Source organism: Eurosta solidaginis, chromosome 1, assembly GCF_040869045.1.
Source record: "Eurosta solidaginis isolate ZX-2024a chromosome 1, ASM4086904v1, whole genome shotgun sequence".
In the NCBI taxonomy this organism is placed as follows: Eukaryota; Metazoa; Arthropoda; class Insecta; order Diptera; family Tephritidae; genus Eurosta; species Eurosta solidaginis.
This window is the reverse complement of record NC_090319.1, coordinates 99,974,822-99,991,437: the sequence shown is the minus strand read 5'-3', so window position 1 is coordinate 99,991,437 and position 16,616 is coordinate 99,974,822. Positions and strand designations below refer to the sequence as shown.

General features: G+C 33.0%; 1 protein-coding gene across 2 annotated transcripts; it reads left to right on the top strand.

The window, feature by feature from the left end:
- Window positions 1–455: 455 nt before the first annotated feature.
- On the top strand, window positions 456–16,105 carry LOC137236574 (A-type potassium channel modulatory protein KCNIP1). Of its 2 annotated transcripts, XR_010948497.1 has the most exons (6): window positions 456–1,509; window positions 3,898–3,967; window positions 4,154–4,224; window positions 4,482–4,676; window positions 8,631–8,879; window positions 9,471–16,105. XR_010948497.1 is itself a non-coding variant. In XM_067759334.1 (5 exons), the coding sequence occupies exons 1-5, from the start codon at window positions 1,351–1,353 to the stop codon at window positions 8,757–8,759; spliced, it is 624 nt and encodes a 207-aa protein (XP_067615435.1). In that variant the 5' UTR covers window positions 456–1,350; the 3' UTR covers window positions 8,760–16,105. The 2 variants fall into 2 exon arrangements, 1 of the variants encoding a protein (XP_067615435.1); XM_067759334.1 differs by having other exon boundaries at window positions 8,631–16,105.
- Window positions 16,106–16,616: the final 511 nt, after the last annotated feature.

The window sequence follows — 16,616 nt, the reverse complement described above, 5'->3', positions numbered from 1 at the left end:
AAAAAATGTTATATGTTTTAAGTTTTTTTAAGTTTATACATACACATATGTATAATGAAACCCGTTTCCGTGTAAATTTATGTCAGCCGATGAACTGCTTAAAATTGTTTTAATAAATGTTATATAGTTTGCCTAGCAAATTATTTGGTACGTTTTTTTCGGTTTGCTACGCAAAATTTTAGGCAAACGGGAACCGTGTGCACGACAACAGTGTCATAAATTAAAACGTGTTTGGCATCTGTGTTGGTGTCATTTTTCAATTGATATTTGAGCGCCATATTTAACTTTTTTGAAGTTCTTCTGATGACCTACACTGCTTGTTGAGAAGACCTATCGATACTTATTTAATTCATTTAATTTTTACCTTAGAATTATGGTTTGGCCGTAAAAGGGGCGCAAAAATCTCAACTTGGCTATTGATATAATAGATTGTAGTAAATTTTTTGGTTGAAAGATTAAAATTAATGTTCGTTGTTATAAACAAGTACATTTAATCACTACTTCTAAAATTTCACTTATTTATTTAAATATTTATTGTAATCGTAAAAGAGCATAAACCAAATTGTTTTAATCGTCATTATTAAATGCACCCAGCGTCAGAAAAAACAACAATAAAATAGTAAATGATGAGGTAATAATATATGAACTGAACGAAATAAAACAGCAACAAAAAGATTTCAAAATAAACTCAAAACCGCCGAAACAAAAAGTTAACAGAATAAGTAAAAAAAGAGCCAAATCAATACCACAAACAAAAAATTTTGTTAAAACACAAATATACCAAAAAAGCTACTCATAAACCAGCACCAGCAACAACAAAAACAAAAACGTGAGTCCAACACGCAGCCAAGCCAACCAACTAATCAACAAATGAAGAGACTAATCAACCAACTAACCAATCAAACAAAGCCAAAGAATTTATAAAGGCAACAACAACAACTACAAAAAGTATGCGAGAATTTTAGCAAAAAAAATATATGTAATTAAAAACATACTCGCATTAATTGAATGTAAATGGAATTAAACACGCATTACAATGGAATTAAATTTAAATAAATGGAATTTTTAGCTTATTTGCTAGTCAACAACTTTTTTTAATATAAATTCATAAGTTAAAGAAATATTTTGAAAATCAGTCAAATACAATCGCTTCTAAAAAACGCAAGTACAACATAAATATTGCTAATGCTCAGCTCTATGCGGCTCGCACGACTGTCTCGTATGTTTTTCCACTTTACTTCACATTTCATTTCTTTGGATATAGTCTCATTCTACCTGAACTAACGCAAATAAAGAGGCAGCTATTATTTAATAAGTAAATCGACAACAACAAACACACATTAATTCAATATGGCTACGCCACCGGAAAGCCCCATCGAGGAGGAGGTTGTCTTCGAATTAGAACACACCCGAGTGCCTAAGCCGATTAACGTTACAATCGAAGATTTGTATCGCGAAACGAAATTTTCAAAACAAGAAATACGAATTATGTACCGTGGTTTTAAGACGGTAAGTGAAGGACGAAAAAGACGAAGAAAGACATTGTTAAAGATTAATTAGATTAATATATTGCCTAGTTAGTGTTAAACAATATTGATTATATCGAATTTAACTAAACTTGAATATGTGTCTAATTTGATACTATCAATATGAACAATACCAAAATCGGCCCAAGACAAAGTTGAAAGAGTTTGATAAACTTTCGATTAAGGGTAAATATATATATACTACTAGCCTATGTCCCCGACCCAGTTCGCACGATAAAAAATACAACAAAAAATTATTACGTAAAGCCCCGACATTATGCTGAAAATAGCTCCGAGAGAGCCCAGGAAATAATCTTGAAACAGTCACGAAATTATAGCGCATACAAATGCGAAATAGTCTTCAATGATCCACAGAAAGAAGGATATACTGCATTTTTTAAAAAGGTTAGGTCCGATACACCCCTAAACCATTGTTTTGCAGAATGACCTTGAAATAAGACCGAAAACCGGTACCAACAACAATCCCGAAATAATCCCGGAACCATACGGAGGTAGTGCAGAAATAGTAACGAAATGATCTGGGAGCAGTTATTACGAAAACAAGCTAGAAACTGATGCGAAACAATGCCATGAAGATCCCGAAACGACCTCTAAACAGCCAAAAGGTTATCTAAAAACCAGTCCGGGAATTATTTCGAATACATTCCCAAACTGGCTTAAACCTTCCCGAATTTATCCCGGCAATTATACCAGAATAGTCAAGAGCTGGGGCGACCGTGTGGTGTGGTTTTAGCGTGCTCCGCCCACCGCACCGAGAGTCCTGGGTTCAACTCCCGAAAACAATTTTTTCAATTAGAAAAAAGTTTTTCTAATCGGGGTCGCCTCTCGACACTCCGCGTGTATTTCTGCCATGAAAAACTTTTCAGTGAAAATTCATCTGCCTTGCAGATGCTCTTCGGAGTCGGCCTAGACTATTAAGGTCCCGTCTCGTCAATTTGTAGGGAAAATAAAAAGGAGCACGACGCAGATTGGAAGAGAAGCTCGGCCTAAATCTCCTCGGAGATAAACCACGCCATGTATTTATTTATTTTTTTTAGACAAGAACTGGCCCCGATATGCTGCCAAAAACAATACGAAAATAATCCGCATATTTTTTAGGCGGGGGTGACCTGAAATTATTCCTAAAGCAATGATTTGGAGATAGTGCCGAAATGATCGAAATAATCTTGAAATCGGAACAGAGCACATTCCGAAATTATGACAAAAACAATCCCGAAGCGATAGGATGGAGGAACCAATGAGAAATCGGGTCGCTTCCCTCAACCGCGAGATATCAGCTGAGCTAGGAGGGGATGGGGCGGGGGGCAATATTTATGCTGTGTCTCATTACCATAAATGATATCCTATCAATACTACACACAAGTGTTGTGAATAATGTGACGTACGCTGGCAACGTAACGATCCTGATATCGGGTTCCTTCCCTTCCGCTTCCGCGTCTGTATTGCTCTGGACTACTTCAGGAATCATTTATTGACCCTTCCAAGACCATTTCTGGATCCGTCTAGATCCCGTGGGGGTCATTTCGGGATTTTTTTGGACTGTTTCGGGATCCTTTCTGGATACGTTCGGGATCCCGTCAGGGCCATTTCGGGATAATTTTGGAACCCTTCCGGGATATGTTCTGGGTAGTGTTTGGGATCCGTCCGGGAGCCCGTCAGGTTCATTTCGGAACTTTTTCGGGATCACTTGGGTACCCTTCAGGGATCATTTCTGTGTGGTTCTCTGGATGTGTCTAGAATCGTGTCGTTGACATTTCGGGACTTTTTTGTGACTATTCCGGGACCTTTGGAGACCCTTCCGGGAGCATTTCTGGGTGGTTTTCGTGATCCGTCCGCGATACCGTCCGGGTAATTTCGTGACTTTTCTGGATAATTTCGGGAAAATTTGGGGACCCTATCAGGTTATCAGCTCATTTAGTTCTTTTTTTACTCTATTACAAAAATAAAATACAGTAGACAGACAACATTTTTTAAACAAATAACTTGACAAGCAGGCTAACGTGAATAGCACCTATATTTTATTTTCTCCTTGCGGACGGAGCCGCGGGTAAAGGCTAGTCTTATATATATCCGACGCTCAAAAATTTTTGTTTTAATAATCATGAACATTTTACAGGATTTTATGTTGTTTTCTGGGTTTTTATTTTTCCTTTGTTACGTAATCGACATATAAAATACTTACGAAGTCTTTATTATGCCTTAATAGTATTTGCTTTGTATACGTCCAGCGACTAACTATTTTCATTTTGTTTTGTTCCCTCTATACTTCAGGAATACTTAATAGTATTTGCTTTGTATACGTCCAGCGACTAACTCTTTTCATTTTGTTTTGTTCCCTCTATCCTTACAGGAATGTCCCGAAGGCGTTGTGCATGAAGAATGTTTCAAAGAAATTTACGCCAAATTCTTTCCACATGGTAGTGAGTATCATTATAAAACAAATACATATGTATGTTTTTAATCAATAGTAACTGTCAGATATTGACAGCTTTAAACTTTTAAGATGACATATTAAATTTGTGGCAAACTTATGCTCCAAAGCTTATATACCGTTTTTCTTTATCTATAAACGTATGATAACGAATTGTTGAACTTTATTTTTGCAGATTCTAGTTTATACGCTCATCATGTGTTCAGAACCTTCGATATAAATAGTACAGGGTCCGTGAATTTTCGTGTGAGTAAAAAATCGCTTGAAGTAACTTACAGAGAAAAAAAATAGTGGTGGCGAATTTTCGATATATAATTGTCATTACAATCTATGATCCGTGGTTATCGATGGTATTTGCAATACATTTTTTTAAATTATAAATGTGGCAATAGGACAGGGAATGCAAACAAAACAAAAAGCAAATCTTATTAACTAGTATCGCCAGTTTTCCACCACTTATATGAATCAATTTTTGTTGAGTAAATATTTTTTTTACAAAACAGGAATTTCTTAATATGCTTTCAACACTGCTACGTGGTACAATGTACGATAAAGTTAAATGGACCTTTAAGTTATATGACGTGAATGGAGATGGACGAATAACCCGTGCGGAAATGAGCGATTTATTTCATTCGATACACGAATTAATGGGCCGAAAACCGCACCAAACTGAAGAAGATCGAAAGGCGAAGGAGCAGGTAAAAAATATATCTATACAAAATACCTTTTGGTTTCAGCCTTATTTAAAGAACTACAGAACACTAGGAAAAGTACCGACGTCGTTCCCTTTAAAAGCAGGATATCGGTGACCAACCAACCTAATCCTGAATGGTTTGCGGACTATGCCTAGCAGTTTGCAGTCAGGGGATATATTCGTCTGTAGTTGATAGGAGATTTCCCGATACAGTGCCGGTTTGGAAAGCAACGATGGATTTACCATAATAAGATGCTCTTCTATGGCGCACAATTTTTCTTCTTTGTATTTGGAGTAAGTACACTGAGGCAGCCTCATAAGAGGTGGTCGTACGACCGCGATAACTCTAACTAAGGAGCCAAGGTTCTTATCTGGAGGGAACGTTTCCGGCATATATGTATGTGTATGTTCCACACAAGAACTCCCAAAGCTAGTATGGTACGGTATACTATAGCCGCAGAGACTGCTGGTGAATGTATTCTTACAGTTACTATCGTCAAGTGTGATTAAATTGCCAGACCTACGTCGCACAGTGGCGCCTCTGCCGTTAAAGCATGGCAAAAATCAAAAAAATCATGAAAGCGTTCGCTAAATCTAATACATGTTTCTAATAGAGAATTTTCCAGGGATCAAGAATATACAACTGTTTTTTCACAGGTAAAGCCGCTCAAAGTTGACCAATTTTCAACATTGGGAAAAATTTGAAAATTTTCTTCTTTTTCGTTGTATTTAAAATGGTTTTGTGAGTAAATAAGGCGGCCGGTTGTCGTTTTCTTGTATAGCAATTAAAGATAATTTAATTTAGAATTGAAACAAAAAAAAATTGTTTTTTTTTTGTTAAAAGTTGGCGGATATACCTGTTTTTCGAAATGCCTATTTTTAGGCCCTTTTTAAAACTTTGATGGAAAAAAAATGTCAAAATATGTGCTCCGTCAAATTAACAGTTATTTGTGAAATATCTAGTTAACTAAATTCATAAAGTCTACCTGCGTCCAGCTGCAACTTCACTTTTTACATCAAATAAATTTAAACAACCTTGGGCATAAATACGCGCCTAAGAGCAGGTATATATAATTCAGTACGGCCGTAAGGTCGTTTTTGTTATTGGAACTTGTTAACAACATACATTTTTTTAGTTACGAATTGTATACCTGAAATACATTTTAATAATTTGAGTAGGTATATAAAGCTATCCATCATACAATGCACATTATCATTTGTCTTTTGGAGATTAAGGAACTAAGTATTCTGTTTACTTAAATAAAGTGAATAGTATTTTTAAATATAGTTCACAGTTTAATATTTAGTCAGATACACCCGAACCCAATTCTAATATGTATTTAGAAAACTCGAAACTATTTGCGGTGTTTAAATCTACAAAGTCAAGACGGGACTTCGTTGAGGCTATTATGAGAGAATTAGCGAGTGAAACAAGCATTAAAGAAAAGGAAGGCATGGAAGAAAAAATTGGTTTACAATACATTATGATAGAAAGAAAATGGAAGGACGTCTATCGTAACAATTCAAAATTTCTAAGTAAGCATAAAAAGTGGCTAGCTGACAAAACTTTTTTGGACGAAGAGACGCCTAGAGACGTCAACCAATCCAACTAGAGGGAGACCAACAAAACCCATAGAAGAGTGTTCTACCTACACAAGGAAAAGGAAGCTGTCTGATACCACAAAAGCTATTGCCACGACTCATCTTTCAGAAGCACTGGCTATTAAATATAAAAAAGACGAAGAAAACGTGAAGTCTCATATAACAGAAGCAGTTGCGATAGCAAGTCCAGTGCGACTGAAGAGGATCAAAAACAGCATTCCCACACCACAGAATAAATGTAGGCGATGAAACAATTACAGATAGTAATATGTTTATGGCTTCTATTGTTCCATTACGACTAAAAGATGAAGCTTCAGAATTTTGGAAAAATGCACGTCCGTCATCAACTATATTGTGCCGCCCGATATTATTTAAATGCGAGAAGGAGTCTTCGGAATTAATAAAAGCTACAGTGAGTGATATAAAAAATAAAATTGCCAAATTAGAACCAACAATAATTGAAATTGAAGAGGGGAATGTCATTACAATAAAGCATGATTTTCTTCTAACAATGGTCGATGGAAAAGTTTTGAACTTAATAACAAATACGACATTTACAATGAAATATCCAATTTGTAAGAAGAGCCAAAAGGACTTTTAAAATCTTGATGATTTAATAACTGACGAACTAAATTATGAGTATGGAATATCTCCTTTGCATGCTAGGATAAGATGTATGGAATTTGTTTTGAAGCTGGCTTATACACTACCACAACAAGGAGAAGTTTTCGACGACAATACAACATGTAAGGAGAAACAAAACAGGAGAAAAAAATAATTCAGGATGCATTCTATAAAGAGATTGGCCTTAGAGTTGACTGTCCAAAGTATGGATACGGAAATACAAATGATGGTAACTCCTCAAGAAGATTTTTTGAAAACGATGAAGTGACTGCTCGCATAACAGGAGTTGATAGAGATATTGTGAAAAGATTGGGAGTAATTTTAAATATTTTAAACTGCCATGAACCAGTTAATGGACCCAAATTTGGAGAATACTACTACAGAGTTGCTGCAAAAGTATCCTGAGAAGAAACTTACACCAACGGTACATAAAATTTTAGCACATGGAAAAGATTTAATAGAGTACCAGTGCTTACCATTAGGAGAATTGTCTGAAGAAGCTCAAGAATCTAAGAATAAGGACTACAAAAGATATATATGTATGAACACCCGAGTATCACGAGTTATACAAAACGAAGACCTTTTCAACATGTTAGCTATCTCTTCTGATCCGGTCATATCATCTATGAGGTATATAAGAACACAAAAAGATCTTACAGATGCGTATAGCTCAGAAATGGTTGTTTTGTTAGATATATGTTCCAGTGACGATGACTATGTTAAGATAAAATAAGTTTCTCACTTCTTATCACAACAATGAAAAAGATATTTACTAATCAATTTTGTTAATTTATAGAAAAATAAGATATCTATGTACAAGTTAATTTTTTATTTCAAATGAAAGAATTAATTAATTTTGTAATTTATAAATATATACTTTTCGTTATTGCATTTCTCTAAAGTTTATTAAATTTATTTTAAAGCTTAGGCATTTCGCCTTCAAACGAGTATTAAATTTGTATAGAAATCAATACGTCTATCGGGTTTGGTATAAATTGGTAAAGCGGTTAATAAGATCAAACTGTTTAACATAAATGGGCAGTGCCACTCCCCTTTTCCAAAATTCGTTGGCTGTTTAATCTTTAGTTCAAATAAAATTTCATTGAACCACTTTCAATAACTTTAAGCTATTAATAAAATATATATTTGGTTGTAAATTAAAAAAAAAAAAAAAACGTAAAATTTTACGATGAATTTTGAAGTACCTTGTTATTGTGGCACCAAAAAACGGACATTTGAGTTTTATAAGAGTATTGCCGTCTAAAAGAAACAATACGTCTAACGATTTTGGTAGTTATTAATTACGTGACTACTTAGATACAACTTTTTATCATAAGTGGGCAGTGTCACGCTATCTTATCAAAATCATTAGTTTATCTTATTTAATGCTTAAATACGTCATTATAAGACAAATCTCATTTTATTTTTTTTATTTTTTACTAAAAGCATTTTGTTTTTGCATTTTTCTAAAAATTTTCGATTTTGAAGAATTTTTTTGATGCACCCTGTATCTGTGACATTCTGAGCTTTCACACAATAAAACTACAAATAATTGGCTTTCATTTGCGTTTTAAATTTTTAAAATATCTTCATTGGTTCAAAAGTTATGATTTTTGCAAAGAAAAAACTCAAAAGGCGCCACTGTGCGTCGATGGTATTTAGGGAATTTAAAAAATTTTAAAATATGTCGTATATAATTTACTAATTGTTTTATAACCTCTTACTCTTGCAGTTGGAACGCACATTTCGTTCTTTCGATCCCAACAACATAGGCTATATAAATTTTGAAATGTGGATGAAGGGTCTGCTAACCAATCGAACCATTGTGAATTCATTTCATGTTTTTCACTCGGATCCCTGATGGTCGGAGAGCGACTTCGAGAGTATGTTGAATAATCAAGAAGTTGTATCGCTTATAGATCTTTGAGAAAGCAATGTGAATAATGGTAAAAATACACGAAAGGCCAGCGTTAAGTCACTGGTAAGCTACGGAAACATGCTGTCATTGTGAATTCAAACAAATAGCGACTGTTTGAAAACACGTTCACTAGTAAACAGCCCCTATCACCTGTTATAAAGCTGTTCGATTGCTTGAAATATGTGCTCAATAGTATTTTTCAAATATCTTTATAAATAATTGTTATAACTACAAAGAGGTTAAATATAATAAGAGCCACCAGTCTGCTACGAGTGGCGAGTAACTCGCTGGAAATCAAAAATTTGATGCCGAATGTTTTCTAATAGGGACATTTTTGAATTGTCTCGCATTTATCCATGCGGTGTAGGCACCTTATGCAACTGTGATTTTTGGAAAGAGAATTAATTAAATACAGTCGGAAAAATAAACACAAATACCCCACGGAAATGTATAAAAGACATTTTATGCACATCTCGCCCAAAAAAAAAAAACAGGGACCACCTCATAGAAAACATCGAGCAAATGGCTACGAGTAGCAGATTGACGTCTCTTATTATAATTTATCCTCTTTTTGAAAAATTCTTCGCTCGTAGGAGTTCACAATGTATGCTGTAAATGAAAAAAGTTACTAAATAATTTTGTTGTTATCTACAGACAAGCAAGCCGTTGAACATAAATAAGAAAACGTAAAATTACGAGAAAATTGTGTAAGTGTATAAAATGTGAATACTCTCAAGGAGCGAAAGAAAGATAAAGGCGAAGGAGTGATGTTAGAAAACGTTTTCTATTAATGAAATTTAATAGTGAATATGCTTTTGAGCATACCGGCGATGGAATATTTCATACACATTTATACCAGTAAAAGGTATACACATTAGACTGGGTCGATTTATTAACCAATATCGCGCCATCGATTTTTCGATAGGATTTGGGCTCAGGAAAAAAAGTTCCACTACGCATACCCAAAAAAAATAATTTTCGAGCCAGCGAAATTTCATTTTTTTCGACTTTGATTTTTAAGGTTTTTTTCATGACCTACTAAAAAAATTTTCATTTGATTGTAAAATTTTCATGTATATAAATTTTTTTTTTTTTTTTCATAAAACTGTTATCGACAAGGTTCTTAGCGGACACACATATGAAAATTTTTTTAGTAGGTCATGAAAAAAACCTTAAAATCAAAGTCGAAAAAAGTAACAAAATGAAATTTCGCAGGCTCGAAAATTAATTTTTTTTGGTATGCGTATTGAAACTTCTTTTTCCTGAGCCCAAATCCTATCGAAAAATTGATGACGCGATATCGGTTAACTTTCGTCCATACAAATCGACCCACCCTAATATACATAGTAAGCCATTTCAGAGTTGCCAACGAAATGTAACTAGATTTGACATTTTACACTCAAGAAAAAAAGATATTTTGATGGATGTAAAGTGTCAAATCTAGCGCAGTTAAAGTTAATCAGGATAACGTTTACATTAATAATATGAAATCATTCTCACTAACGAAAAAAAGTCTAACAAAAAAATTTCGATAAAGAATCTCTTTACTGAGTAGTAATAAATTAAATAACTAAAACATCTAGTGTTAAATTTCACAAATAACCACATTAGTTAAAACGAATGCAATACAATAAAATAAACAAAATCTAGCAAATATTAACTATGGTTAATAGTAGTGATATACAATTCCGAGAATAAGATTAGAAACAAAATGGATGCTAAATTAAATTTAGTGGGTAATTAAGAAAAGTGTTAAAATGGCATTGTAATATAAAAATTAAAATTATTCTTTTAATTAATATAAAATTTGGGTAATTCTATACGGAAGCATGACACTCTTAATACACGTCTAAAAATATCAGGACGGTTGTCAAAAGACGTGTTTTGAACCCTAGATCGCGAATCCGAAAAAGGCAAATAAAATTTTATTTTTGTGATGCGATATTTGCAAATGAAATTGAAACTTTACAAGTGGTTGTCGTAATGTAGTTGTACACAGGAAAAAAACCCGGAACTCGCCGTTGAGTCGAGCAAACTTCTCAGGGTAACTTTACGAATTGGGGAAAAACGACTCCTTCTTGGCTTAAAAAAGAAAGAACCAAGTTATCTATCTATAAAAAGCTCGCGTTTAATTTCTCTATTCTAATTGTCGTATAATTAATATCGACATTCCAAGTTAAAATATTTGAATCATTGTGAATTGATGGAATCGGCAGGTGCCATTCTCCACCCGCAGGTATTTAAATAGCAGTTAGAAGAACCCATTTTTTCGACTCTTGAGTGCGTTCTAAGAATGGTTTAGTTTACTACCGATGTTAAGGCACTGGCACAGTTGACATAGTCATAATGCCGTAGTCATAACCATACTTTTACTTAACCATATCTATTGGAATCAGTTATTGGTGCCTTACCCAAAAAAATTTGATAGTTTCATAATAAAAGAGAAAATGCGAAAAATTACTAATAAATTACGCAAGTAATAATTCACCTTGTCAAAATTTATACAAAATAAAAAAAAGATATCCAAAAAGTTTATAAATTCACCAACTCAAATATTTATACATAGGTTATGAATATGATGAAAAACCAAAAACATATTGGCTATATATGGTATGGTTATGGCTAAGGCGTTGGTGTGGCATCATTGACATTTACATTGATTTTAATAGTTGCAAGTTTGCCATGACCTTTAAATTTTACAGGTCGGTCCGTGAACACGAATGGGTCCAAAATCGGGAGCAAACGAAGGAAAGTGAAATTAAATTCACCTCATATCTGTCACAAATATCCATTCTACGAAAAAGGCTAAGCTAACGATTGATGCAAGCCTTTTATTCACTTAGCGGTTTCTAAATAGCACCGATACTGCTAGGTATTAGCACAAAAGAAAGGCCTGCTTAGGGTTCCGTAATTCCAACCAATATGCGGTATATTGACTCTGACTAGTCAACAGTGCTTAATCGTATTGACCTTGCTTACAATCAGTCTCTGGAAAAGGCTGAATTTACCCTAGCAAATCCTTAACAAAGCTTTTGGCGCTAGAAATAAATTGTTAATGATTTTAGTATTGATGCTTAACGTAACGGATTTTTTTGGTTCTATATTATTGGGAACCGCATATTTTAAGACGTATACTTGACTTACCATTCGGTATCGTGTACCTAAAACTCGCTCTGCTTCTTTCGTGATTCGAAGCTCACTTCCATCCAACGAATTATTATCTATGCATAAATATTTCTCCTTTTCCCGTTATAGTATGGCTCTCTTTTCCTACTTTCACATGTTTTCGTTGGCTCGTTGCTAATATGGCCTAGCCACAATGAAGTTCTTCATATATATGCGTTCAACGCAAACTTATGCATGCCAATAACATCGCCATAATCACGCAAGATGTTGTGTTTGTAAATATAATGGAACTTCAAACTTAGCAGTTGTAGTTTATTTCGCCTTTCCCATTTACATACAAAAATTCGCGAAGCACAGTTATAAACATTATCCCTATACAAGGAAAATACTTGCGAACATATTTTGTTAGGATTCATTTGTTAAATTGCAGTTTTTAATTGTGAAAAATGTTAGAAAAATATCAACGAGTGGGAAAAATAATTTCGCTTGCAAAGCGTGAAAGCACCCTTATCCTAAGAAACTGTCGAATTCTTCTTCTTATGATTTGCTTGCAACAAAAGTTGGGAGCTAGTTACTTTTTCATGCCAGATGGCGCCCGTGTCGCTCGAAGTTGAAATTTCTAATCATAACTCTACTTTTGCTTTTACTTTTGTTGTTATTACGTATTTCCGGTCAATTAACCCTTAACCGAAACATATGATTGACAATTTGTAAATGTAAATCCAAAGGCAATTTAGTATAACTAAGATTTTTTTAAGTACATATTGAAAATATGAAAAACCCAAAACCCATTTGAAATAGCATATACAAATAATTAACCAAAAGTGGAGCAAACTCATAATAATAACAAATATATAATTAATTAAATAAATAAAAACTCAATACAAAATGAAATATGTGCACCGATCGCCCAGCGCCAACAGATTAAATAATTTAGTAAATACATAAACAATTTAATGAATTTTACGGTGATGCAGCTTTTAGAGTGTTCTTATTGCTTAAACAAAATAATGAATAAAGAAACAGTGTAAACATTTTAATAGTTTCAAATACATAACAAAAATTACCTGCTTATAGATGTAATTATGAACTTTTTGAAACTGTTTTAATTTTAGTTAATTATTTTCCTATTTGAATATTCACATTTACTTATCATGGATGTACAGTTGCCACTATTATTAAAAATCCACAAATTAAGAAAAAAAAAATCTGCATAAAGTTGCAATCGTTTTTTGATGCAAATATTTACAGAAGTCCATTAAATCTCAATAAAATTTCACATATGTATATTTAAAAAAACTAATTTGAAACAAAATAATACTTTGAATCATTCAAATAAGTTCAAAACAAAATAGGTATGTATGTATATGTGCAATTGTATTTATATTTAATGCAAGATTATTCGGAATAATTTGTAAAAATATTCAGTGCACTTATAACGGTAAAGGAAAACTGCCCATTTATGACATATATATGAAGTCAAATTCCACCGAAGCCATACAAAATACCTGAAATAAATACTAAAATTAGAAAAAGGCAGACACAGACATCATTGATTACTTTCTAATGAACAAAAAACACTATTCACATCAGAGTGCGCAAAGAAACAAGACATTTATACTGTTCATAATACTTAATGGTACAAAAGCCAGGCAAAAATCTAATGACTGAAAGTGTCGGCCAACAACAGAAAACCCCACCTTATTCCTCAAAAAAGTTGAATGAACAGTACAGCTCTATGGTTTGTTTACATTTGCCCTATAAGGGCCAATTAAACTTCCTTAACCCTAACGACATAGTCGTAACCATACCCATATCCATAACCATCTCCAATGTGATCGATTAATGGTGCCTTAACCTAAAAATCGTGAAAATTTCATAAAAATGAAGAAACGCAAAGAATTACAAACATATTCCACAAAAAATAAGTCTCTTAGTCATAACGTATACAAAACAATGAATAAAATCTACAAAAAGTTATTAAATTCACCAACTGAAATATTTTTAGATTATGGATATGGCGAGAAACCAAAAACAATTGGTTGGCTATGGTATGGTTATGGCGTTAGCGTTATGGTATGGCACCATTAATCGATTACATTGATTTCCATAAGGTAGGTTCGATCAGCTGTTTTATCTGGTTATGGTTTTATGGTTATATGTGTGAGCAGTGTGGGCAATCACATCAATAGGTACGGTACCGAATGAAATGGTGACAAAAGTTCCCGATTATTGAAAACAATCGCAATAAGAGAGCAACAAAAGATACAACAGATCAGCCCAAACAGTATTATAGTGTTACATATATACCCAGACTGACATAGAACTTCGACAAAACCATCACATCCAACAAAAGTAACATACGCTTGGCATATAAATCCAACAAAACATTAAGAAGCATTTTTACAAAAACAAAAACACCACTTCAAACTTCACAACATAATAATATTGTATACGAAATATCATGCAAAGGGATAGAGAACGAAAGCTGTGATAAAATATACATAGGCACAACCAAACGAAGCTTTGGCGTTCGCTTAATGAACATGAAGCGGACATTAGAAAGAAGAAAACAAACACAGCTCTCTCACAGCACACCACAGCGAGTGGTCACACAACTGATTTACAAAATGCCAAAATATTACATAAAGAAAAAACGGATAAAGATCAGATTCACCATAGAGAGCTTAAGAATAATGCAAAACAGTAAACATAAAAGAGGACACTGATTGCATTGCAGCGGCTTATTTGCTTTGCATATAATTTTTAATTTTAGTTGACAAATGTACCACGCACATATGGTATCGATGTGTTAGTTGTAGTTATGCAAATTTTGATATTTTACGTACATATATTTGTAAGTGACCTTATACAAAAATTTTATTGTTTCGGTATATTAACAAAATTCAAAATTTTTATAATTTCATGCAATTCTTCAATGTTTTTTGATGAAAATAATGTTAAATAAATGCAGTATCGCCCCTGAGGAAGCTAAGGTGCTTAGCGAAACGTTGGGTCGCAATAGTGAAGTTTTATTTGCACTAAAAATAGCAACAATATGGTCAAGAAAAGCCTATTCTCATATAAAATTTAATACAACCGCCACAGATAGGGCAATTTTATTAGACAATTTATCACAACTCATGTGCACAAAATATCACGAACTCTGCTTTTCAAATCTCCTGATGATGCAGAGCATTCCCTTGAGAATTGAGCGTGATACAGAGTTAGAAGACTCACTGGATGTTGGCTAATGGGTTTTTGAGCAAACACATATTGAGCAATTGTTGTAAAAATTGAGTGACAATCCCCACAGTGTGCTAAAAGAAAATGTGAACTGTGAAGTTCGAAATTAAAAAGGACTCTGGTTATTTGATTTCAAGCTAATCCTAACAATACTTACTTATATTCATATAACTAAGAACGCGGAGGTCGAGCTAGCCAGATAAAACGTTTTTATAAAAGAAGGTATGGTGTTTCTTCAATGCAAAATTTACTTAAAAAATCACTTTTTCATCAAGAAAGAACTATAAAACAAAGTAAATGTAAAGATAGAAATATATATTTTCAAAACATAGTTATTCAATAAAAAAAAAATTATGAAAATTCATAAAACTAAGTAGAACGTATAAAAATATATTTATATCAAATTGTCAATATTTATTAATAATTAATTAATTATTATTTATTATTAATAATTAATATTTAAATTGTCAATATTAATATGTATGTTCAAAGGAACTTAATAATAACTACTAAAACGTATTAAAAGTCACTTTAACATTGCAGCATATTGTTTTTATTATGTGCCCAAAAAGTAGCATGGACTTTTCCTTTTGCATTCACTGTTGATTTTAGTGAGTGACCAGCGAAAGCAAATGATCGCGATCGCACATCGATAGTGTCTGTGTGAAAATACGAACTCAACGGTTTAGTTCAGAGCCGGCCACACAAATACTAAAACAATTGCATAAGTGTGTGTAAAAATTTAGTGACAAGTCCCCACAGTGTGCTAAAAGAAAATGTGGACTGTGAAGTTCGAAATTAAAAAGGACTCTGGTTATTTGATTTCAAGCTAATCCTAACAATATTTACTTATATTCATGTAACTAAGAACGCGGAGGTCGAGCTAGCCAGATAAAACTTTTTTATAAAAGAAGGTATGGTGTTTCTTCAATGCAAAATTTACTTAAAAAAACACTTTTTCATTAAGAAAGAACTATAAAACAAAGTAAATGTAAAGATAGAAATATATATTTTCAAAACATAAAGTTATTCAATAAAAAAAATGTATAAAAATTAATAAAAATAAGTAGAACGTATAAAAAGTTACTTATATTAAATTGTCAATATTTATTAATAATTAATTAATTATTATTAATTATTAATATTTAAATCGTCAATATTAATATGTATGTTCAAAGGAATTTAATAATACTGACTGTGAAAATACGAACTCAAATTGCACAATGTGCAACTTTTGGCCGGCTCTGGTTTAGATTTTACATCATTATTTTTTTTATTTATTTATTTATTCAGATATAGTAATCTATGAAATAAATGAGTTAGTACAGACTACGTAAAATGTCATTACTTTCAAGATTCCTGTGAGGAAACTGGAAGTTTACCCGTTATATCAGAAAGAGACCATCTACTAAGCCTTGAACGATGTCG